The following is a 26,644-nucleotide window of genomic DNA, read 5'->3' on the forward strand; positions in this document are numbered from 1 at the left end:
CATTGCTTGTTTTCTCTTTGCTTAATAAGTTTCTTTCATTCGCTAGGTTAGGGCTTTTCTACGCTGCAACTATTTTCAGCAAAGCATGCTGCTTACTTCATACCGATTTGTGCGCCTTCTTCCTGTAGAGACTTGCAAATCATCAAAGGATGGAGGATACATAGACCTAAGCCCAATTCTTGAGAAAATGCCTCTCTAATGATATAGGGATAAGAATAGAATTAACATTGAGTATAAAGAAAGGTCTACATAGAGCAACCACTAGGGCATGAGACTCTTCCATGACATGTGTCGTATACTTTAATTAATTCATGGGGTAAAATTAATTAACTTATTTTAGGGCTTGTATAATTACATGAATCCAGAGATGTCAAATCTTTGGATTCATGAATTTGAGAATTTATACCCGTTTAGTTGTAAAAATCTTTAGATTCATGAAATCTAAAGATTCATCTTTTTACACTAAAATGGTGAATCTGTAGATTTATGGGTAAAGGATGAAATCTAAAGATTTCAAAAAAGCTATACATTTGCACAATTATAAAAATTTCGTGGATCAAATAGTTTTTTAGGATGAATCCACATATTTCATTCAACAACCAAACATCTAATTTTATAAATTATAATTCCATAGATTTGAAATCTCCAGACTCATGAAATCTCTATATATTTTATAAGTGATGGCGTTATGGTCTTTTTAATTTTAAATTTAAGAGAAAATCACATTTACATCCCCAATACTCAAAAACAATTGGGTTTACACCCCTTATAATTTATTTTATTATATTTAGATTCTCTTATGTTGTGAAATATATCAATTATATGACTAAATCCTTACTCTTAGAATAATAGAGTTAAATAATGAATCTGCATCTATTATATTTTCAAAATTCTTAACATTAACCCTCTTTATTTTGAACCCTTGAAAAAAAAAAAAGGAAATGTAATTTTTCCTACTAGTATATTAAATTTATTTTAATCGTGTCATTTTTTTGGGCAATGTAATTTTTCCTGTTATTGTATTAAATTTATTATAATCATTTTTTTTTTTCAAAAACAAAAATTTTTTAGTGGTAAGAAACCAACACCACCCCTTTATAAAACCGTCATTCCCTAACTTCATTTATTTTGAATTTAAAAACATTGGGTTCGATTAGTTATCCTTATTAAGACATACATAATATCTCCATCCCCATATATACTATAAAAAGTGCCTATATACCAAAAAAAAAAAAAAAAAGTAAATATATATGCTTTATATTTAAATCTAACATATTAAGCACAAGGGGACTTTTGTAATAGAATGAATTTTGAGGAATACCATTGCATGGTTGTTCAATTCGTAATGACTAAAAAGTGTCATTGTCAGGGCAGAGTCAGGACTGAATATTTGGGGCCGAATGATAAGTCTATATCACCCTCTGGTCAAACGAGCACTAATATTTTTTCATCATACGTATTCCGTGGGCGCGTGCGGAACCCTCTGTGGGTCCCATCTCATAACATGGACGTAGAGTCCACAGTAAAAATTTAGGTAAATTAATAAGAAGACAAAAATATAGATAACATAATTATAAATAAATTATAAAAAATCTATTTAAATAAAGCATAGAGGCTAAAATTGTGGGAGAAAAATGTAAAGAATTACGAAAGAAAATTTGGAAAAAAAATTATGGGAGAAATTATAGGAAAAAAAATGTATATTTGAAGTCTATTAACTATATATGGAATAAACAGTCAACTTATCATAAATTTAAGTAAAAAAAATTCAATGATTCTGATTAGTTCTAATAATATTAATGACAAAAAATTTAAACATCCAATTAATAAAACTTCAAATTTAAATTAGATATGATAAAATAGCTGAATTCTAATGAAACGAGATTTAAATTTCCATTAAAAGGAAATAAAGTTTTAAGAGAAAGGTTAAGGATTAAAAAAAATGAATGATTATGATTAGATCTGATAAAATCAATGGCTGAATTCTAACTAGATTTAACTTGCCATTAGTATAATCAAAATTTTAAGAGAAAGAAAGAACAACAAAATACAAAATAATAATAATAAAATTATGTTTTATGAAAAGAATACTAAAAAATCGTGAGTGTGAAAAAAAGATGAATAATTTGAGAAAGAGAGAGTGAATACTTGATAATTGTGGAGAAGATTTAGGAAAACTCCAATGTCTGTTAACCACCCAATATTTTTAGAATTTGAGATGTGTGAAAAAAAAATAGAGAATAAAATAGGAGATTCACGAGAGAATAAATAGAGATAAATTCATGGATTGTGAATTAGTTTTCAATTAAAATTTAACATTTTATTTCTTAAAATTAAGGATATAATGATAACCATTAGATAATAATTAAAAATAACATCTATATCGTGGGATTTCACGTGTAAAATGAGAGAAATAACGATAAAATATGGGGGTCTTTCAAATTTAAAAAGATCCGGGGATCATGGCCCCCGGCCACAACGTGGCTCCGCCATGGTCATTGTACCAAAAAAATTACAGTGTGTAGACGTAACTGTTTGCAAAGATACGGGGTGTGTAAGTTACTCTAAATTTCAGGGTGTTAACTTTGAGAGGTGTTTTTGTAATTTTGAATTTTATAAGGATATAAATGTAATTTATTGTAAAACCAGGGGTCCATATGTAATTTTCTTGCTGTAAATTATAATTTGGAGAGAATTGACTTAGAAATAAAATTTCAAACCTTCAAACGGTCGCCTTCTGGTTCGCGGTTTCCAACTTCTTTCATCTCTCTTCTCTGGTCTCGTTAGATTTTAGAAGTCCAAGTCCACTCCCAGTAACCATTTTTGCGAGAAGGAAGTAAGAAATCGATTCTTCTTCTCCTCTCCTGTAAACATAACCATTTTTGCGAGTAGAAAGTAAGAAATCACTCGTAATTTGTTTACCCGATTCTTCTTCTCCTCTCCTGTAAACATAACCATTTTTGGGAGACGCGATTCTTCTTCTCCTCTCCTGTAAAGCATTACAGTATAGAGAAGCAGAGAATTCTTCTTTTCGAAGAATTAAATGCTAGAGTGAATGAAGTAGTTTCTTGAATTTTTGGAAAGTTAGGGATGAAGTTCTCACTAAAAAAACTTCTCAGTAAAATGCGCAGATGCGGACACAGTGAGAAGATCCACCAAACCAGCAGCGAAAATCCTCATTCAACGCAGCTGGAGAGACCTCAATCCGAGCAGGATCACAATAGTGAGAGGATCGACCAGACCAGCAACGGTGTTCTTCCTCATCCAAGGCATCTGGAGAGGCCTAAATCCGAGCTGAATCACGACAGTGAGAGGATCCACCAGACCAACAACGATGTTCTTCCTCATCCAAGGCATCTGGAGAGGCCTACATCCAGGATACTTCCAGCTTACTGTGCTCCAGAAAACTGGCCAGATTGGCTCATTGCCGCCTTTGGCAATCCAACCGAGTTTTGGAGTTTTCGATGTAGTGATAGTTTCAAGAAGCTCTACAAGGTAGGTATTTTATAATATATCTTGCAATTAGGAATTGTGTATTCATATTAGCGTGGCTAATGCTCTATTGATCTTCAGGTTGGGCAAGGAACTTATAGCAATGTATTCAAAGCTATAGATCGCTTTACAGGGAAGATTGTGGCTCTGAAGAAAGTTCGTCTTAATAGTTTAGAACGAGTAGATAACATCGAATTCATGATCAGGGAGATTCGTATTCTGGCAAAGCTTGATCATGACAACGTCATTAAATTGGAAGGTCTCGCTGCTTCCAGAGCAAGTGACGAAAGTCTTTATTTAATTTTTCAATATATGGAACATGATCTTGATCGCCTCCCAGCTTGCCCGGATGTCAAATTCACGGAGCCACAGGTAGGCAGTATTCCTGTATTTTGGTTCTCTACATGTGTCTCTGTCAGAACTCAGAACGAATTCAATTTGATTACCGATGTTGCTGAAAAAAAATGCTAAGTTCTACTAATTAGGGCAAATAATATTATATTTGGCAGTTTTAGGAGCAGAACATTTCTATTAGTCTCTGATTGCATTAAAATGTTATAATTTTTTATTGATGTTATCTGGATGCTCTTCTTTCTTTGTCACATAGGTAACCCGTTCTAAATTTAGTTGAATTTAAACTTGCTTTCTATGTAAAAGATACATCAGTCAAACTGATGTTTATTGCTGTAATTAAGAAAGCTTTCATATTTCTAGCATGCCCATCTTGGTTTTGTCTGATGCAGTACATTGTGAATCTTAAGTTTATAGTGAGATGATGTTCTTACTTCTAGACATTCGTTTTGTGTCTTTGTTTTGTGTCTTTGGGCAGATCAAATGCTATATGAAGCAATTGTTGTCCGGCCTTGAGTATTGTCACAACCAAGGTGTCTTGCATCGCGATATCAAGTGTGGAAATCTACTTGTTGACGATGAAGGAAATCTTAAAATAGCTGATTTTGGACTGGCTACTTTTTATGATCCGAATCATCAGCGACCAATGACTAATAAAGTAGTTACGATTTGGTATCGACCCCCTGAACTTTTACTAGGAGCAACTCATTATGGTGTTGGTGTTGACCTTTGGAGTGTCGGCTGCATTTTAGGTGAATTACTTATTGGGAGACCATTACTGCAAGGGCTAACAGAGGTATATTTCATAGTTTCATGTTCTTTTCTGTTTTATCTCAAACTCTTGGACTAGTTTTATGTTCTTTTCTGTTTTATCTCAAACTCTTGGACTTCTGAAGCATAACCATAGTTTCTTTCTGGTCTGCATTCTGAATAAAATATCTTAAAACCTACCTATTTTCATAGGCTCATAGTGCTATATTCATTGCACTACATTGATGCATGTTTCTATTGTCCATTTTATGTACAAGATCACGAGTGTAGCAATGTGGGTATACAACCAGATGAGCTACTTTCTAATCGAGCATGCAACAATTGACAAATTAAACTATGTATATTTCTATAGCATGTAGTTGGATGTCCTATTGTTTGGAAGTCTTGATCAACTAGAGGTGTTGCTTTTGGTGGTAGAGTCATAGGATCATTCCAACTCATAAATAAGCAGTTTTTTCATTCCTTTACCACCCATAGGAATGCCCTATATATCCCTTTATATGGTACAAATTGTTTCATGCAAATTTTATTACCATTTATGGTGAGGAACAGACTGAATCTAGATCCTATATACCCATGGATATTGCTGCCCATCCGCCCAGGCTGTTGGATGGACAACATGTGGCTGCTTGGTATCTGCCCAGACCATGTGTCATCCATCCAGCCGCTTGGGCAGATGGAAGGACGACATCCTTCGGCGAAGAGGATAATTATTGGGAACAGACATTGGTTTCAAGTAGATTTAAAATTCAGCATTTAGGAATTATCTGCATAATCATGAAAATGAGAAGTATGACAGTCTTAAAATTTTCGTCATGCCTTAGAGGAATACACTAACCACCGCACTTTGAACGCAACTCTTCACTTTATCCACTCTATTTTAATCCTTTGAGCTCCTCCATTCCAGGTGGAACACATGAAATAATCTACAAGACTGATTAAACTTCCTTTAAACATGCTCGAAAGTAGCATAAGTCAAACACAGTACATACTTGAAGGATTGCACTCTCAAATACACTACAAACCATTGACATAAGACATTGTCTTTCATGATATCTGCTGCCAAATTAGAATCAGATCAAACTGAAATCCGTCTGAAATTCTGGTCCATACATAGTATTAGTCACACAATAAATAGCAAGAAGACCTACACTAAGAGCGAAACTCTCCTCTTCTTTATATACTAAGCAAAATGCACAATCAATTACATTTACAAATCTCCACACTTTTATTTTAGTGCTATATTCTATTTCAAAATGCTACAGTTATATATGATATATGAGTTTCTTGACTCCTTGCTGCACTTCTTGATGTTTATAATTCTAGTTTTGTTTTGCTTCCCTCATGATTGTTTTCATGCTTAGGTGGAACAGTTGCATCAAATTTATAAGTTATGTGGTCCTCCATCAGAGGAATACTGGCAGAAATACAAGTTTCCAAAGAATACTATTATTAATTCAAGACAAACATACAGACGGTGTATAGCTGAAACTTTCGAAAGCTTCCCACCTGCTACCATAGCTTTGATTGAAACGCTTCTTTCGATTGATCCAGATGAACGAGGCACAGCAACTGATGCTCTGAATAGTGATGTGAGTGGTTCAGTTTCCTTGACAAATAAATCCTATTGTGTTCCTCTAAATTCCTAAAATGGATGTTTGGTTTTGTATGAGATTTTCTAGCGGTGAACTGTAGGAGTCAATATCAGTAATGAAACCATTTTTGAACAAGGGCTGACCAAGCAAGCAGTTTTTTCTTCATTGGGATATCCATGATGCTATGTAGTTAATTATTCTACTGTTCGAGTGCAGTTCTTCACCACTGAACCTTATGCTTGTGAACCATCAAGCTTACCAAAGTATCCTTCAACGGAATCATTCAACAAACGGAGGATTGAAGCAGCCGAAAGGTCTACCTTTTTCCTTCTTCATATTATGGTATTAATTTGTGGTGTTGGCCATATGATAACACAAAATTGTTTGTGTTTTTTTCTCCCTCCTATTTAGGCAAAAGATACTGAAGGGGAAGGGGAAATCAAAGGCCATAAAAACGAAAGTCCGAGCTGATGATTGGGGTGGCCAAGCAATTCCATCTACTTCTTCAGCTTTTGACCAAAAGGCCACAGACATTGTGTATTCAGATTGCCCAATAAACCCTGCATATTACCAAAAGGCCACAGACAGTACTAGTGTGTATTCAGATCGCCCAAGAAACCCTGCATATTTTGACCAAAAGGCCACAGACATTGTGTATTCAGATGGCTCAAGAAGCTCTGCATATTTTGACTGGCCATCCAACAGATGGGCAGATGATACCATTTTGGGTGCTAAGAATAAGGGTAAAGCTGAAGCTTCAGATTCAGATTGGTAAGTGACAGAGGGCTTCTCATGGATCCTAAGAATAAGTTGACAGCACAAGTTTCAAGTTTGGAGTAAACTGCTCGGAATTTTGCTTTATATCTAAGGGTTGGGGACTATTATTTGCGGCAGCAGCAGGCGGGTGTGATTTCGCCATGTGATCGATTTTAAACGAATGGTTAGATTTTAACAAGGAAGGTTTATGTGTAAATATTAATTTTTTGGGATAATTATTGTTGCCCTCTTGTACTTTGGTTTTATTACTACTTTATCTCCTATACTTTTTAAAATTACTATTCCAACCTTTAACTTTGTCAACAATCACTAATGCCCCCTACCGTTAAGCTCCGTCAGTTTACTGATGATGTGGTATCTATATATTTTTTTAAAATCCCAAAAATAACCGTACAATTATCTTTTTACTTATTTGCTCTTTTTTCAAGTTATAATACTACCTTTAATAGGAAAAAATTAACTTTGATTTCACTTTTCTTTTTTAAAAAGAAACCACCAAATAAAGGAAATATGTGATTTTTTTCTCTAAAAATAAATCACCAAATAAAGGAAAGATAGAAACTAATTTATTAAGAAATATCAAATTTAATTCAAAGCTGAAAATTGAAAATCACCTAATATATGCTGATCATTATGTATGTTACCAAATTTTTTATCAATTAGATCTTATATGCTAATTTGTTTGAAAAACTTCCATCATGGTAATTATGAAAAATTTAAGTGGAATGTGAAAGTTTCAACAATCATAAGTATGTGGTCTCACCAAATCCAAAACTAATTATAAAATATAAGATTTTAAGGATATAATTGACATGCAATAGTTTTTATAAATGAGGGCAATGCCATATTTTTTACTTCTTAATTTTAAGGGCAAAATAAAAATTTCATATTTGATGTTAATAGCCACTTAACACCTTTAGAAGTGAGGGGGACAATAGTAATTTCACAAAGAAGGGGGTTTGATTAGTAATAAAACCAAAGTATAAGGGGGTAATAGTAATTATCCCTAATTTTTTCTTTTACATTTTAAGGATGAAATTTTTTTAATTTACAAACCAAGTCCCTCATCCACCGATTACCTCATTTTGTCTTCTCACGAGAAACCAAGGCACTCTGGTGACATAATCCCGTCACCGGAACGCCGGAGCTTCAAAGGTGGGTGATGATCGAAAAAAGTTGGAGAAGACGCCATAGTTCTTATCCGCAGAAGCAGCTACAAAAGTATCATCGTCGTCGAAGATGACACAATCTACTCGAATCACATCATTGTCGACCTAAGGAACCAAGCCATGGAATCTACAAGAGACAACACAGCAACAACCCAAGGCTTTGACATCTCCGATCTTGTTGAAAACTATGAGCAAGAGAGAATCTAGCAACCTGTTGAAGTGATCAATCTTTGTTTCCGGTTATGAATCCAACGTCGCCGGTTGTTGGTCTTGTTCTGGCCATATCCGAGATCTGGTGAAGGGAAGACATCAAGGAACGAAACAAGAGAGAACGAATAGAGCTGTCAGAGATGAGAAATTATCGGGTTAGAGAGACAAACATGGAGAGAAGAGCAAATGAGAGAGAGGGCAAGGAGAGAAGCACTTTAACAAAGAGCAAAAGGTGTCATGATCGATTACGTTAGATAAGAAAGATTTTCTTCTTCTTCATCACTCACCTTCGAAGCTCCGGCATTCCGATGACGGGATTATATCACTGGAGTGCCCTGGTTTTTCGTGAGAAGACAAAATGAGAGGGAGATGGTTTTGGGTAATCATTACCAACTGAACAACCCTTTGATGGTAGGAATTTTGTAAAGAATCCTTTGATGGTAGGAATATTGTTTCTTTCTTTATGATTTTGAACTTTTTCTATCCAGTTCCTCTCTGTTTTGCTGTGAAGCTCTTGATGTATTTCATGGGGACATGTGATGCTTTAATCAATTATCTGGTTATTTCAATTATTGGATTGATGTTTGTGAGAGTAGTGTAATCCTCATGAAGAAAACACATCGAACTCCAATGTTAGATGAGGTATACCTATTGTCACTTGGACGAGGCGTTTTGTTTTAAGCGTGTGCCAAATTAGAAGGAGCTGGCGATGAAAGCTTGTAGCTTCACCGTTGTCATTCCTGGCAAATTCTTGTCTTCATGTCATCCATAAAAGCGCTGATTTAACAAACACAACAAACTACCTTTCAACCCAAAAACTGGGAAGAGAAGAACAATATTAGACATGCTACGATACTGGAAGATAGTAGTCTGGAATTACATTAATGTTGCGTCTGTTTTAGTTACTTTCACAACATAAGATCCAATGCCATTGGTGCTCGACAATGCTTACAATTAAGCAACGGCTTTAACAGCCATCAATGCTTGTAAATTCTACAGATAGCTCTTGAAAAACAACTATTCTCATTTCCCAGATTCATTTCTGGTGAACACTAGAAAAAGGAAAATATCTGAAATAACATTTGATGTTCTCTCTTTACAAAATTCTATAAATTGATTGACAGTGGTTTTATTCACGGCATTTCCGCTAAATTCCAATCAATGCCAATTCTGAAAAGCAGCAGAGAATCCAAACAATACACTTACATTTACACAACCTCACCCCATCATGAGACGAGCAGCGATCTTGTACTGGAATAACTAAGGCATGTGAGAACAACCAACCAACCAACCAATCACATAAAGCAGCATACGGTGTATATCAAATCAAATCTTCATCTGCACCCATAAGACCACAAGTCATGATTGTGTAGCTCATGGTCAAGAACTCAAGACAGTGATATCCCAGGAAAGAATGTAGTTGAAAAAAATAAATCAATGCTTATTTCTAGCAAATGGGGCTGCATACAAATCATTCTACACCCCTTGGATAGAACACAGGGACTTCCCTGAATATGGCACATTTATCAGAACTGTGGCCCCCCAGCTGTAGTAGCACCCTGTGAGTCTGTGACCACGATTCTTCAAAGCTGCTGTTCTTCAAACCTAACTTATAAATACTATTTGAAAAACGGAAGTGTTCAAATTGGGAACCGCTGGCTATGATTCCATCAACATGGACAATGCCATTTGTAACAGGAACACCATATTTAAAACAGATTATAGAAGTCTCAAACTCAAAATGCCATGTCAGAAAAAGCAACAGAAATATGAAGTTTAATCACCGGTTCAGCATTTCAGTAGGATATCACAAAAGCAGAACATGAAGGCCACCACAATACTTACAGATATCCTGAAATGCAAATAGAGAGAAAAACAGACAGGAAAGAGAGAGAGACATCCAAGTGAAAGGTTGACCCAGAGAGCCCCAAGGATGGCTCCGAGGAGTTGATCAGCAGTAGAAGTGAGCACAAGCATATCTACAGAATAAAACCATGGAACAATAAAGTTCCAGAACAAAAACTTGGTCTCACCATGTGTTTATTACTGTTTTGACAAGTCTGCAACATATAATTTCGAGGAACTGACTAAACCATAATTGGAATGAGATACCAACTCGAAAATTTCTTCACAGGATACGAGTAAAACTTGCTGATGGAAATGGACTCTCGCAAAAATGGAGCAGATAGACAATATGATAGTTCCACAGATGGAACACTCGCTGATGGAAACGGACTCTCGCAAAAATGGAGCAGATAGACAATTTGATAGTTCCACAGATGTTACACTCGCTGATGGAAACGGACTCTCGCAAAAATGGAGCAGATAGACAATATGATAGTTCCATAGATGGAACACTCAGTTCAATGGTAGAATTAACATCACAGACATCTACAAGTGGATTCTCTTCTGGGTGAGAGAACATGGGGTCTCTAAAGCCTCCATGTACACGCTGGCCAATGGGAGTGCATGGGCAAGAATTGATCTGGGTGGGTTTCCCTCTTTTCTAAGGTGGCAGTACAGTAATTTCCTTGCACACAAGGGGTTCTGCATCTAGGGAGCAGGAGCCATGCTGGCCATACAACCAACCAAGTAGCCAACCAAGTAGCATTCTTTTCCCTTTTCTTTCAAAAGTCTTAGTTTCTGAAGAGAGAACAGATTGTTGTAGCTTCCAGTGTTATTTTCATTAACTGTGCTTAACTGAAATCATGGTGGTTGAATGCCCAATTGCAGCATAGGTCAAAATGAAAATTGCATATAGATTTGAAATTGAAGGCTCAGGGTGCTACTACAGCTGAGCGGTCACCAGCTCTTCCTCATCTAGTCTTCCGCTGTTTCACTGCTGTGGTTTCAGGGTGCTATTGTTAGTTTCTGCTTTTCAATACTATTTTCTTCTATCATTGTCCAAACTTACTCTTCATGGTGTTAGAAAACAAGCATTAAATAATCAAAACAGCAGCTGTACTTGAACAAAGAAAAGAGAGAAGAAGAAGAAGAGGAGAGATGAAGAACTAGTAGAAGAGGCTCGTGATTCTTGCTTAAGAGTCTAGAATCACAGAGCACTTTTATTTATAGCTTCTAATGAATCTAATACAACTTGAGAGACAAGTAATTGTCCTCTAGAAAAATGAAACAAAATATTACAGCTTTAGTAACTTCCTAACTCCTAAAATAGAAAGTTATGAAAATAGAAACTACCACCAAAATAGAAACTATGCTTTTTAGAAACTCCCAAAACTTATGTAGCAAGACTCCTACATTAGAAATAGAAAGTAGAGAAGCATCACTAACATCATACAAACAGATTTTACTGTTCACGTGAACAGTACCGTGAACAGTAAATATCATACTTTACTGTTCACGTGAACAGTACCGTGAACAGTAAATATTTCAAAGTGCATATACTTCAACACTCCCCCTCAAGCTGGAGTGTACACAAAGAAAACTTCAGCTTGCATAATAAGAATAAACTTGAAAGGTAGCACCAATCTTGAATCGTGTAGCAATAGTAGACGTCGATAAACACTAAAAAACTTCACCAAGAAGATAATCAACACCACCTTAAAAAAACTTTAATTCTTCATGTCCAAAGAACCATCCAATAATGAGAACAATCGACGATGTTGAAGACGAACAAAGTCCACAAGTATAGCAGGATCAAAGACATTATCCACATAACGCCGGTAGTAGGGAGCAAATCCATACTAAATCTTCAAAATTGTAACTTCAAAGTCCATATAAATGCTTCATAAGAAGGCAAGTAGTAGGTAGGCAAAAGGCATTATCCACGTAATGCCGGTAGTAGGGAGAAATATCCACGCTTAATCTTTAAAATTGCAACTCCAATGTCCATATAAATGTTTCACAAGAAGGCAAGTAACATGTAAAATATGGGTAGGCAAAAGACAATATTGATTACTATGGACCAAGTAGGTAGGTAAAAGATAGTATAGGTTACTGTGGACCAAATAGGTAAGGTAGCATGGGTTACTACGAACCAAGTAAGTAGGTAAAGGACAACATGAGTTACTGTGGATCAAGTAGGTAAGGTAAAAAACAGTATGGGTTACTGTGGACTAAGTAGGTAAGGTAGTATGGGTTACTACGGACCAAGTAGGTAGGTAAAAGACAATATGAGTTACTGTGGATCAAGTAGGTAAGGTAAAAGACAGTATGGGTTATTGTGGACCAAGTAGGTAAGGTAAAAGACAGTATGAGTTACTGTGGACCAAGTAGGTAAGGTAAAAGACAGTATGAGTTAATGTGGACCAAATAGATAAGGTAAAAGACAGTATAAGTTATTGCGGACCAAGTAAGTAAGGTAAAAGACAGTATGGGTTACTGCGGACCAAGTAGGTAAGGTAAAAGACAGTATAGGTTATTGCGGACCAAGTAGGTAAGGTAAAAGACAGTATGGGTAAAGACATGTAATGATATCGTTGTAAAATGCCGCAAGTTGAGGACAAAGATCTTCACAAATAATATCCATCAGCACATCTTGAGTAGATATAGAATAAGGTACCATTCTCCCCCTCACGTGTAGCATTACACGTGGACAATTAATGATGAGCAGTGTATTATTCACCAATAAAGTTAATCAAGCAGCAGAAAATCATCTCACAGGACAGTCTCATGCACCAAGGGGGAAAAAAATTTTGGACCACCGCTAACCCTTAGGCAGGAGCAAATTAGATCAGGAAAAAAATATTGAACCAGCTTGGAATCTCAAAATTGCAGTAGTCGCTGCAGCAATCCACTCGGAAGAAGTGCAATAACAGTTCCTGCAGGAGCAGATAATATCAGATCTCGAACCATAGCAGCAAACTTCTGCTAGATTTGAAACTCTAACAAATCTCGATATGAAGGAAAAATAGTCCTCTAGGTCTTTGTAGAAGTATTAGATAAAAAGAAGACTAAACTTGATTTTGAAATAAACAACAGAAGAAGTAGTAAAGCAAGAAGGTAGTAGCAGAATTTTTCAAAAGAGAGAAATTCAATGAAACAGGGGTACTAGTATACGACTTGCAACTAAACTTATAGCCCAAACAATGGAAGACAACACTTAGGTCTTGCAATCCGAATTATGGGCATATCTTTGCAAGAATCAAGAGGAATCCCAAGACATCAGTATAGTGCAAATTGAATTTCAGATTTGCACACAAAAAAAAGGTAGTAGCAGCCTCAGTTGAATCAAATAGGTAGATATATACCCAGAAAGCTTAGGGTCTTTTTGTAGTATTAATACATAGATACTTGGTGCTTCAAAAGTTAAAGAAGAAGGACAGCCATGCACAATTACTGCAGTGAAGGTTGGGGCTGCCCTAGATAAGAAAAAAAAAAAAAAAAAAACTGGGCAGCCAAGAGAGAGAAAACGGTCCCTAAGTTGATTAAACTTGCTTTGATACCATGTTAGAAAACAAGCATTAAATAATCAAAACAGCAGCTGTACTTGAACAAAGAAAAGAGAGAAGAAGAAGAAGAGGAGAGATGAAGAACTAGTAGAAGAGGCTCGTGATTCTTGCTTAAGAGTCTAGAATCACAAAGCACTTTTATTTATAGCTTCTAATGAATTTAATACAACTTGAGAGACAAGTAATTGTCCTCTAGAAAAATGAAACAAAATATTACAGCTTTAGTAACTTCCTAACTCCTAAAATAGAAAGTTAAGAAAATAGAAACTACCACCAAAATAGAAACTATGCTTTTTAGAAACTCCAAAAACTTATGTAGCAAGACTCCTACATTAGAAATAGAAAGTAGATTAGCATCACTAACATCATACAAACAGATTTTACTGTTCACGTAAACAGTACCATGAACAGTAAATATCATACTTTACTGTTCACGTGAACAGTACCGTGAACAATAAATATTTCAAAGTGCATATACTTCAACAGTTATCATTCAAAGCACTAAAACATTTCACATTTTATGTTCTCCACAATTTCCTTCTGTTTCTGTAAACCCTATTTACTGCATCGGCACATTGTCTAATTCCAAAAGAACTCCTAGAATGTTAGAACTGTTAAGAGCCTTATCATCTTCTCCCCTTCCTTCCACAATGTTTTGAGCCTTCCCAGAATGAACTGAGTGATACATAAATAATACTTAAGAAGATCGACCTTGATATAAAAAGTTAAAAAAGTATAATAAGAAAATTTGGTAACTTTAGTAACAGTAGGACTGAAAAAAATGTAGTGAAGATCAATTATATGGAAATACAGCAAGTGAAATTTAGGTACAAGTTTCATTACATCTGTTTTTGAAAGGAAAAAGGAAAAAAGAGGGGAAAAATAAAGGAAGATGATGCACTAAGAACCATAGAAAAGTGGATGAGACAGGGCGGTTCATCTAGAGTGTTGAGTTATCGATGATAATTTGAAGCTACAGGAAACTTTTATAAGAATGTCAACAAACAGCAATGACATACGATTGTTAAAACTAACATAGATGAATAAAATGAGGAATGGACAAAATAGAGTGAAAAGTCCAGACATGACAAGTTGAGAGGTGCCTTGAAGTGAAACGTGATAAGATTTAGATTATAAAGCAAAATAATCCAGAGTTAGGCCTAAAATGATTTCAGGAGAAATGAGGCATAGGATGAATTCAGTTGGGATAAGGCTAAGTTGATTTGAGTTCAGTTGAATGCATCCATATGTTAACATTCAGGTCCCTCAAAATCAGTGTTCTGAAAATGCACTTATAAAGTTTACTCATTGATTTATTTCTTTTTTAGGTCTCCATTCAAAATCTCAAGCTCGCCCACGAGGCTGAAATGTTTTATTGGTATTCTTTTCTTCATTTTCTTCATTTATATTTTCACAGCTGGGCCACTAGGAGAGTTGAATTCGTAACCTCTGTTCTTTTCAAGGTGCTGGTCTTTCCCAACTGAATAACCCCCCCCCCCACCCCCTCACCCCCCAAAAAAATAATTTGGTATATTTAAATGTATATTCTGGCCATTTTTGCAATTTCCAGGAACAAAGTAAAAATCCTGATTTCAGCCTATTCCTTACAGGCATTATCATGGTCAGATTTAGTTTCGCTTTTATGGGCTCAAGGAAATACACTTTGATACCTAAAATCCATATAATCTATATTTTGACTCGTTGAATTTATATGCTTTGGTCTCCATTCGAAAACTCAAGTTCACCACAAGGCTGAAATGTTTTATAGGTATTCTTTTCTTCATTTTCTTTATTTAACTTTTGATAGTTGGGCCACAAAGGGAGTTGAAAACTCAAGACCTGGTCTTGCCCAACTGTTGAACCTCCCTCCACCTTTTTTTGTTATACTTTAATGTATATTCTGGCCATTTCTGAAATTTTCAGTAACGAAATGAAAATCCTGTCTCAGCCTATTCTTTACAGGCATTATCATGGTCAAGAAGATCTGGCTTCATTTTTATGGGATCAAGGAAATACCATTGATACCTAATATCACACACACACACACACACACACACACAAAAAGTACACGTTCACGTGATTTTTCCGCTTTCTTAATTCGATTTTTGTGGAACGTTTTTCTGTACTCATCTATTTGGTTTCCCACACTCATCAATTTAGCTTTTCATGTGTAGCAGACTGTCTGAATAATTCCATGCGTGATTTCTTCCTCAAAGATAACCTTACAGCTAAAGCTTTGGGGCATAAATGATTTTGTAACTCCGCTTATGAGTGGTTCCAGTCTCGACCTTCAACTGAATTTTTGTATAAACAAAGTAGGAACATTCGCCAGAAGCTTTAAGTTCGCCCTCATGAGTTTTTCTTAAAGAAGCTTCACTTCTTTTAGTCCTAGATCCAATGTTTTCAATGAGAGCTTTCCCAGTAATATAGATCATTTTCCATTGAGAAGGTCACTTCTTTCAGATCTAGTCTTTCCAATGAAAGCCCTAGTTCTGCTCTGTTGCATATGAGAAACTTTTTTTCTATGTGAAAGGAGGGTCTGATTTAACACATTCAGAAAAATGGATCACAGAGATACTAATACCATGTGGAACGAGATGGCTACGTGTATTAGGAAGGTGGCTAAAAATGTCAGAGGTGAATCAAAAGGAAAGCACCTTCTTACAGGGATACTTGGTGGTGGGATAGTGAGGTTCAAGCAGCCATTAAGAATAAGAAAGGTAACCTTAAAACATGGCAAAGGACTAAGGATGTAGAGGGTCTATTAAGGTATAGGTTGGCTAGAAATGAAGCTACGAAAATAGTAGGACAAGCAAAGAAGAAGTAGGAAGATATATATAAAAAGCTAGGCATAGAGGAAGGGGAAAAATTATTTATAAGATAGCTTCATTTCTGGCTACTCTTGGTCTCCTCCCACCTCTTCCCCTCCGTATCACACTCATGTTTGGTCCAATCTCTCCCCCCCCCCCTGGGGATCTTGTACCATTACCTCGGGGTGGAACCTTCTCCGCTCCCCTTCCCCCCCCCCCCCCCCCCAAAAAAAAATTTTTTTGAGTGGTACCAACTTGTTTGGTTAAAAAGCCACATCCCTCACCATTCCTTTGCTACATGGAGAGCCTTTAACCTCTGCCTTCCCACCTAATCCTTCCTCATCCACCATCCCCTCAAGGTTAACCCTAACTACATCCTTTGCTGAAACAGCCCCGAAGATGTGAACCATCTTTTTTTCTCTTGCCCCTTCTCTCATTCCTTGTGGTCAAAAGCGATCACCTCCATTTGGCCCCAATCCAGACACCCCCTTGGTTTCCCAAGAGACAAGGCCTGGTTTTTAAGGCATTTTATCAGCATATATATTTGTGATTTGGTGGGCAAATTGGTGTTCAATACTCTGATCACTCACATCTGCTGGAAGCGGAACCTTAGGAGATGGACCTCCAAATCCAGATCCATTGACTTGATTTGGAAGGCCATCTGTTTCGAGGTCTCTAGTCGGCTACAATCTCTCCCCCTCCCCCTATTTTGGATACCCCAAGGAACAAAACCATTGTTGTTTCCTAGGGTCTTAGAGTCTTCTTTTTTGCCAACTAGTAGGTTGTAACTCCCCCCCCCCCTTCTTCTCCCTCTATATTTTCCCTCTCCCTCCTCTCTCTCCTTGTGCATCTTTCTTCCCCTTCTTGGGGCTTTGGTTGATGAATTTATTAATTCCTCCATTGCCAAAAAAAGGGGGGGGTTAGAAAGAGGAGAGATCTAGACCATCTTTGATGTATTATATTATAAATGAAGATGGTAAAGTACTAATACATGATAAGGACATCAGAAGATATAAGAAGTCTATTTCTCTTCCCTACTAAACGAACATAATTTAGGTATCCACGATTTGGATGATTACGCCAGTCACCATGGCACCAATTTTCTAACATATATACAAAGAATTTCGATGTCCGAAGTAAAAAAAGCTCAAAGGAGGATGAAAGTAGGCAAGACACAAGGTCCTAATGAAATCCCAATGGAAGTATGGAAGAGCTTAGAAACCTATGGGCTAGCTTAGCTAACAAAGTTTCGAAGTGTTTAATAAGATTATGAGTACAAGGAAAATGCCAGATGAATTAGCAAAAGCATCGTGCTCTAAATTTAAAAAAATAATGGAGGATTTAAAGCTGAATTAACTATAAAGATATAGAAATAATGAGTCATACTATGAAATTATGGGAGAAGGTAACTGAAACCCTTTTGAGACAAGTAACCACTACTATAGAGAACCAACTTGGCTTTATACCAGGATCCATGGTTGTCAAGGCGGTTAGGTGACCAAAGCGATTGGAGCTCTGCCTAGGCGATTAGACAACAAAACGGCGCCTAGGCGGCAATAAGGCGACCAAAGCGGTTAGGTCAAAATTTTCAATACAACTATTTTCTATAATAAGCTAAACAAATATTCAATAGTCACATTCATCCCAAAAAACAAGCATTCAATAATCATAATTATGAAAAATTATTCAAAAAAAAAAACACAAACTTAAGTTCATCTCATCAAACCATGGTTATCAAAGTGTCCGCCTAGGCATTTACTGATTCATTGATTCTTGATGTTGAGTATGGTTTATGCTTCACATTCTGTTTCCTTGAATAGGTTCCATGTCACTTTAGGCCTTGGAGCTCCTTTCCAGATTGGGCGTCAATTAAACGGTTCAAAACAAAGCAATTGAAAAACCGTTTTGCCGCCTAGGTGGACGCTTTGACAACCGTGCCAAGATCTACAATGAAAGCAAGGTGCCTTATTAGGAGACTTATGGAAACATATAGGGAGTGTAAGAAAGATCGTTATATGGTATTTATGGACATAGAAAAGCTTATGATAGAGTCTTAGAGTTTTAATTTGGCAAATACTAGAGAAAAGAGATGTTGCAAGTAAATTTGTGGACATAGTTAAAGATATGTATGATGGTTCAATGACAAGTATATAAATGATGGGGGGACAAGGTAGTGAATTCCTTATTACAGTTGGACTACATCAAAGGATTAGCTTTAAGCCCATATTTATTTGCATTTACAATGGATAATTTAACCAAAGATATTTAAGATGAGGTTCCTTGGTGTATCCCTTTTCCTGATGATATTACTTTGATATATGAGACATAAATAGGGATTAGTACCAATTTGGAATCATGGATAACACACTTGGATTCAAAAGGTTTTAAACCAAGTAGTATGAAGACGGAATATCTAGTATGTAACTTTGGTCATAATTGAACGGATGATGAGATGGTGAAACTTGATGAGAAGGAGATTCCACAAAGCGATTAATTTAGGTACCTTAGCTTAATCACAAAATAATAAAAAGGTGATATAGAAGATGATGTATCTAACGAATTAAAATTAGGTGGATGAAGTAGAAAGGTGCATTTAGGATCTTGCGTGATCAATGTATTCCTTTAAAGCTTAAAGGAAAAATTATACAGGACTATTATACAACTAGCTATGATGTATGGTGCAGAGTATTAGGCTATTAAGAAGCATCATATAGATAAACTCAATGTAGCATAAATAAGATGCTAAGATGGATGAGTCACAAAACTAGGAAGGAGTACATTAAAGCTAGTCTAGGAGTAGCTCTGATAAATGATAAGCTACGAGAAAGTTGACTAATGTGGCATGACCACATTCAATGAAGGCCTTAAAATTCCCCCATTCAGAGAAACGTTTTAATCCAAACTGAAGCAATTGGCAAAACTAGGAAGCAGATCTAAAATAACCTTAACAGAAGTGGTGAGAAAGGATATGCATGGTTTAGGCCTTGTATCTAGCATAGCATCAAACAAAGATGATTGAAAGGCAAAAATAAATGTAGCTGATCCCATTTAGTTGGGTCAAGGCTTGTTGTTGTAGTTAGAAGAATAGATCATGGGTGTAAACATTTCCTTGAAAGGAAGATAAACTTGGCCCAAAAGGATTCTAGGTTAAGGAGGCAACGATTCAAGTAAGAGATAATCGACAAAGAGTCCAAAACAAGTGTCCAAGAGAGAAGGGAATGCTTAGCTTGTAAACGCTACGAGGAAAAATGTGGGAAATTAATCGGGAATCGAGATTCTAGATAGAGAATAGAAGTGTATGCAAAACATTTATTGAAGATTTATATTATAGGATTAATATTTTTATTTTAAAATTTCATTCTTGAACGAAACTCAATGACATGTTAATTAAAAGAAAACTTTCTTCTTAGAAATTTTAGCTAGAAAATAATACAATATTAAGGAGATATATTTTAATTTTAGTTAAGATACTCATTAATAGAAACCAAATAGATTTCTTCCTAACTAGTGGTCTTGGATATGTGCCAAATTCCAAAAACTCATAAAAGGTGCAAGGCTAACTATCCTACGATAAATGGCGGAACTTGAAAGGAGAGTGTTAGAAATCTTTCTAATGAAGTAGTCAAACAAGTGGGATTTTGAGGGAGGCACTAATGCAATGTGGAATGAGACAGCTACGTGTATTGAAAAGGTGGTTAAATATGTCATAGGTGAAAGAAAAGGAAAACTCTATTTCTATAGAGAGAGTTTGTGGTGGGATGGTGAGGTTCAAGCAGCAATTAAGAATAAGAAAGCTAGTTTTAAGGCTTGGCAAAGGACTGAGGATGTCGAAGATCTTCAAAGGTATAGGTTGACTAGAAATGAAGCTAACAAAATTGTGGAAAAAACAAAGGAGGAGAAGTATGAAGACTTATACAATAAGTTGGGTACAAAGGAAGTGGAAAAATCTATTTATAGGATAGCTAAAATAAAGGAGAAGAATCTTGACCACGTTAGATGTATTAAAAGTGAAGATGTTCAAGTTCTAGTACGTGATGAGGACATTAAAAAGAAATGAGAAATATATTTCTCTAGTCTACTACACAAGCATACTTCAGGTATCTGTGATTCAAACGATTACACCATTCACTAAGGCACCAATTTTCTCATATATATTTAGAGAATTTTGATGTACGAAGTAAAAGAAGCTTAAGGAGGATGAAACTAGGAAAGACTCATGGGCCTGATGAAATCTTAATACAAGATTAGAAGAGCTTAGGAACCTACGAGCTCACTTAGTTGACTAAGTTGTTTAATAAAATTATGAACACAAGGAAAATGCTAGATGAATGGAAGAGAAGCACCGTAGTTCCAATATATAAAATCTAGGAGATATTCAAAGCTGGAATAACTATAGAGGCATCAAACAGATGAGTCATACTGAAATTATGAGAGAGAGTAATTGAAATCTATTTGAGACAATTAACCACAATTACAGAGAACTAATTTGGCTTTATGCCAGGAAGATCTACAACAAAAGCAATTTACCTTATTAGGGGACTTATGGAAAAGTATGGTGTAGAAAAGACCTTCATATGGTATTTATTGACAAAAAAAAAGCTTATGATAAAGTTCCTACAACGCTAATTTGGCAAGTCCTATAGAAAAGAAGTGTTGCAAGTAAATAAGCGAACACAATTAAGGATATGTATGATGGTTCAGTGACAAGTGTAACAACAGTGGGGGGGACAAGGTAATGAATTCCCAATTACAATTGGACTACATTAAGGATCAACTTTAAGTTCATTTTTATTTGCACTTATAATAGATGAATTAACCAAATACATTCAAGATGAGGTTCCTTGGTGTATTCTTTTAGTTGATGATATTGTGTTGATAGATGAGGCAAGTAAGTATTAATACCAAGTTAGAATCAAAGGAGAGCAACTTTAGAATCATAAGGCTTTAAACTAAGTACAACGAAGACAGAATATGTAGTTTGTAACTTCAATCATGATCCAACGGACGCGAGGTGGTCAAACTTGATGATGAGGAATTCTCAAAGCGATTATTTTAGGTACATTGGTTCAATCATACATTAAAAAAAAAAAGGTGATATAGAGGATGATGTTTTTGAAAGAATTAAAATAAGGTGGATGAAGTGGAGAGGTGCATTTGGGGCCTTGTGTGATCAACATATTCCTTTAAAGCTCAAAGGAAAATCCTACATTGTTGTCGTTCGACCAGCTATGATGTAAGGTGCAGAGTGTTCAGCTGTTAAAAAAAATCATATAGATAAATTTAGTATAACAAAAATGAGTATGCTAAGATGGATGAGTGGCAAAGCTTGGAAGGATAAGATAAGGAAGATGATCATATTAGAGTTGGTTTTGTAGTTTTTTCGGGATAAGGCGTGGTGATTAGAAGAGAGGCTGCTTCTTTTGAATCTAGAGAGAAATTCTGTTGAATCAAGGTAATTTTTAGATATATTTTAGACCAACGGTTAAACATGGGTGCATTTCTTAGAGTAAAAATGTCATGGAACTAAAGTGATTTTTAATCTTAATTATTTCAAATACGATTTAGGCTTTATGGGGTCTAGTCAAATAAAAGTGGTTAAGATGGGCATTTTAGTCCATAATAATGGCTAAAAGGGTACTCTGGTCAAGTAAGAAAGTTTACTTGCATCGAGGAAAGACAACCTTAATCTCAAGCCAGATTCATTTTTTTGGGGTCAAATAACCATTAATTCTTCTTACAATTTGATCAAAAAAAAAAATAACTATTAACATTCAAATGCTTATATCTTTATTAGACAAACTATACCCATATCATGAATGTTCAAAAAATCCTCATCAAATATAGATAACCCACTCCCCCCCCCCCCCCAAAAAAAAAAAAAAAACTTTTGGTATTCAAACCAAAATGGCCACCCAAATGAAAATTTACAATCAAGAAATGTGAATTTAATTGGAAACCTGACAACTTTACATGCACTTCAAATTTCAGTCAAATCCTAGTTTAACCAAACTCATCAAAAAAGTAAATCAGGTGACGTAAACCCAGGATTAGGGTTAATCCTCCAGGATCTTCAAATAGGGTTGCAGTGACTAACTAGGGTTTGACGGTGAACTTAGGGTTTTTGTTAGGGTTGAAATTAGGGCCAGTGCTGCTGGTTCTGTGGCCGTTAAAGGCTGTTTGATGGTTTTCTGTAGTTCAGAACTGAACTAAGGAGAAAGGGATGGGAATTGGAAAGTCTCAGAATTTTCTGGAAATTTCAAAATTTCTGCAACTTATCAACAAAGAAGATGAAGTGCAGAAAATCCCAAACTCAGAAAAGAGGGGCTGGTTAGGGAAACGAAGGTTAGGACTGGCTGCTACAGGCTACTGTGACTCTAGAGAGGGAAGTCAGGAGGGTTTGGGGTTGGGAATCAGCAAATCCTAAGTGGGTTAGGACTTGCTGTTGCAGGGAAGAAGAGGGGTTGCAGGGAATTCTGGTTTTAGGGAAAAAGGGTCATTTGGGAAGGGAGCTGCAAGGGAGTGTTCCAAGGCCTGGAGCAACTCTAGTGGAAGGGGATTGGAGTCTAAAGGGGCTGGGGAAGTAGATTTAACAGAGGAGGGGTGCTGATATTGCAAGAAGAAGGAAAAGGGAAGGTGGAGGCCACGGTTGGGTTTGGGTAAGGGGTATGGACTTGCACTTGCCTGGGAAGCTTGAATCACAGTACTGTTGAACCTTGAATGTGAAAAAGAAGAATTAAAGTTGCAGAAACAGAAGCAATTTCCAGCTGCAGGTCACCCTCCCAAGGATCCCACAACTTCACCAGTCTATTCTCAAAACTCAATTCATTCAATCAATCCAATCTGAAAATAACTTACACTAGAAAGGCTATTTATAGCCCGAAATAAAGGACTTGGACTCAAATAAGAAAACAACCCAAACTTACTAGACTAGCACTGAAAAATTAGGACTCCTTATTAAGAAATAACTCTTTCCCAATTTAACAACTCAAAGACTCTTAATCAAAGGAAACAACACACGCTTAATCACTAAGACTCCAATTTAGAAAAGAAAATCAAAATTAAAAATCACAAATAATTCTGAACTAACCCTACAAAATAGATTTGATTCTAGGGGAGGAAATGACCATCTTGCCCCTTGGTCAGATTCGGCCCCCCTTTGTTTGGGCACTATTTCGAATAGGCTTGGGCCCCTTCTAGGCTCTTTTGGGGCTGCCTGGGGGCTGGATACAACACCAGGTCTATAATAAACTTTAAAATTTCTTCCTCCCATCAATCAATTCATTTTAGCATAGTATGATACTCGATCCGGCAGACAAAGATGGTCATTTCAAGGGTTTTCAGAGTCCCAAAATGTTTGTACAATTAAAAACCAAGATACGAAGTCTGTCACACTCCCTGCCCCATTTATTCATCCAGACATTTATTGTATCATTTGTATCCACTTGCCATCAGCTACCCCGCCCCACTACAGTAGGTAATGTTGGACACTGTTTGAGTTAGTGAATAATGATTTAAAACAAACTCCTTAAATGTTGAATTTTAGGAAACAGTTTTTTTGGGTCAGAGAGTAGGGTTATTGTATCCTAAAATATTAACCAGAAGGCCTGTCTATAGACCTGCCATCCAATAGCTTCACAAATTAAACAGAGGAAAAATGTCACAGCAGAAATTTCTTCAATGAAAAGTACCATAACGGGTTTTTCACTTACCTTTTACATGGTAACTTTGATTGACTCTTTCAGAAGTAGTTGATGCCGGTTGCATATTTGTTAAGGAAATAGGTGTCAGAGGAGGTGATGCAACTTCTTCGGCCTTCAACAGCCTTGTTCCATGCAGTGCCATTGCTCTTTGGCTGCTTGAGGGTATGGAGAAACTTCGTGTAACAGTCAGAGGTGGAGTTGGAAGTGGAGATGGAGACTTTGACGTCAAATTAGGCGACTTATTTGTGGTTGAATGCTCCTGACTTCTGGCAACCAAGGGGGCAGAGTGACCAACTAAACCTGAAGGTCTTGTTGAATTAGTAGCAGAACAGATTGGAGGCCTAGGAAGCTCATGAAGTTCACTTATTCTAGGTGAAGATACAGGAGGGGGAGAAGCACTTGGTGATACTACTGGAGACGAGGATGGCTGAGGTATTGGGACACGCGAAGCCATTCCAGAAATTAGTAGTGGGTTCTCAGTTTGACTGATGGGACCACTAGCAGAGAAACCAGGCTTGGATGACCAGGATTTAGTAGTTATTGGGCCAGAGAAAGCTTGTCTTTTGACTTTCTTAGTATCAGAAGCAGTGCGTGGATCAAACTGTGGAGGCGAGAGTCCTCCAGCAGGAGGAGGAGGCAGTCTGATGGAGGCACTATTAACATTGCTCTCTTTAAGTACTGATTCTGTTTTTACAATGGAAAGGCCTGACCATGTATCATCTCTAGAGTCTTTCTCATGCTTCTTTGGTTCCAAGGGTGATGAATGCCACAAATTTTGTGTACGTCCCCCCGAAATTGTCTGCCTTGATGGGGGAACAGTATTACTTGATTTGGCAGGTATTGAAATCTTTGCATCAACTGGGGTGGGTAATACGTAAGTGTGAAACTTCCTTGCCGTCAATGGTCTAATTTGTCTTTGTCTTTCACCAGCATCAGATTTCTTCTCAGCATAGATGGGGGCAGATTGACTGCCCGCCCTAGGTTTCCTACCAACGGAATAGATATCACCTTGGCTTTTATCTAGATTCTCCTGTAAACAAGAAAAAAAAGAGGCATAAATCTTGAGTCCAAAGCATTCCCTAATCTAATCCATGAGATCAGACCAAAAATGCCCATGGTGCTTACTTGCTATAAATCTGCTTGGAAGTAATTATAAGTTTAGAGACTGAAAACTTGTGAAAAACAGAACAGTGACAAATGTTTACCTGTTACAGGATTCTATGCTAACAAATATATAAAGATACTCTGGTATCATCAGATCTGTTTTAAAAGAGAACTGGGAGATGTTACCTGCGAAACTTCCATTGTGGACGCTTGTGGAAATGATAAGTCTGCTTGATCCAACTGCATAGCAATTTGACATATTAAATCATGGGTTTCAAAGCAACTTCAAGATGATTATGTTAAACTGAATTCAAAATGAAAACTCTTCATGCATTCGCGAGTTAAAAGTATCAACAAGATGATGCTAATGCAGAAGCCAATAGTGAACAAAGAACCAGGGTATAAATTTTGATCGAAATTGTCAAAATTTCTGCATTTTCTGAAATCGAAATTAAATGCAAAATATTTCGTCGAATTCTTTGTTTTGACCGAAACTCTAAGAAATTTCGGTCGAAATAATACGAAATTTTGGTCGAAATGATACGAAATTTCGTACTGACTCGAAACGACACATTCCTAGTTATAAAACCTCTTTGTTTCAAGCGGAACCTGCATATTTTCGCAGGTTCTGCCAGTTTCGATGAAACTTCTGCCCCTTGAGATTTTGACCCTAAACCAAAATTTTCTCATTTCTCTTGGATTCTAAAGATCTCCATTTTTTATTTTTGTTTTGTTTATGCCTCAGATCAACTTAGATTGCTTTCAAATTAAAGTATGATTAGTCTAGAGAGTTGATCTATGATTATGTGAAGTTAAGATTAATTTTTGCATATTGCTACTATTTTTTTTTTTGCTGTATTTAAAAATAATTTTCTAAAATATGTATATTCCTCAAATACACATGTATATACTCATGTATGAGCTTCAAATTGATGAATGTGAGACACCATCACTTTATCTATACTGTGATGGTGTTGAAACAGATTTTTTGGTGCTAATTTTTAACTTTAATTGTTTGAAAATATTTTAAAATTATTTAAATATAAAAAATAATCAATTTATGTTATATATTTAAAAATAGGGAGATTATTTATAGAAGCATAGATGTAATTTTTGAGTTTATTGTAATGATTTTTAAGAATCTTAGTGTGTACCTCTTGTATCAGGCACTCTCTTTGAAAGATGTCAAACATAGTCTAGCAACAAGGCCACTGATAACCAATAGGAAGAAGAGTGAGTGCAAATACTGCAAGA

At 36.2% G+C, this 26,644-nt stretch overlaps 2 protein-coding genes across 4 annotated transcripts in view; one reads left to right on the forward strand and one right to left on the reverse strand.

The window, feature by feature from the left end:
- Positions 1-3,123: 3,123 nt before the first annotated feature.
- On the forward strand, positions 3,124-6,263 carry LOC149006242 (putative serine/threonine-protein kinase At1g54610). Its single transcript, XM_089165373.1, has 4 exons — positions 3,124-3,495; positions 3,574-3,864; positions 4,322-4,639; positions 5,979-6,263. Exons 1-4 carry the CDS (start codon positions 3,124-3,126, stop codon positions 6,261-6,263), a joined length of 1,266 nt encoding a protein of 421 aa, XP_089021499.1.
- Positions 6,264-8,706: 2,443 nt separating this feature from the next.
- The window catches only part of LOC149006243 (uncharacterized protein At2g33490-like), a 34,600-nt gene continuing 16,662 nt past the window's right edge, over positions 8,707-26,644 (reverse strand). The window contains exons 8-11 of one of the 3 annotated variants that reach the window (XR_016175102.1): positions 25,577-25,630; positions 24,296-25,316; positions 18,313-18,530; positions 8,707-9,703 (exon numbers count right to left, since the gene is read on the reverse strand). Coding sequence is in view for 1 of the 3 variants with exons in the window: in XM_089166036.1 (XP_089022162.1) it covers positions 9,687-9,703; positions 24,296-25,316; positions 25,577-25,630 (1,092 nt within the window). In the remaining 2 variants the exon portion in view is untranslated. The remainder of the gene's footprint in view (positions 9,704-18,312; positions 18,531-24,295; positions 25,317-25,576; positions 25,631-26,644) is intronic. The other 2 variants (XR_016175101.1, XM_089166036.1) reach the window with 2 other exon arrangements.

Source organism: Hakea prostrata, chromosome 8, assembly GCF_041222555.1.
Source record: "Hakea prostrata isolate BN-2017 chromosome 8, UWA_Hpros_2, whole genome shotgun sequence".
Lineage (NCBI taxonomy): Eukaryota > Viridiplantae > Streptophyta > Magnoliopsida > Proteales > Proteaceae > Hakea > Hakea prostrata.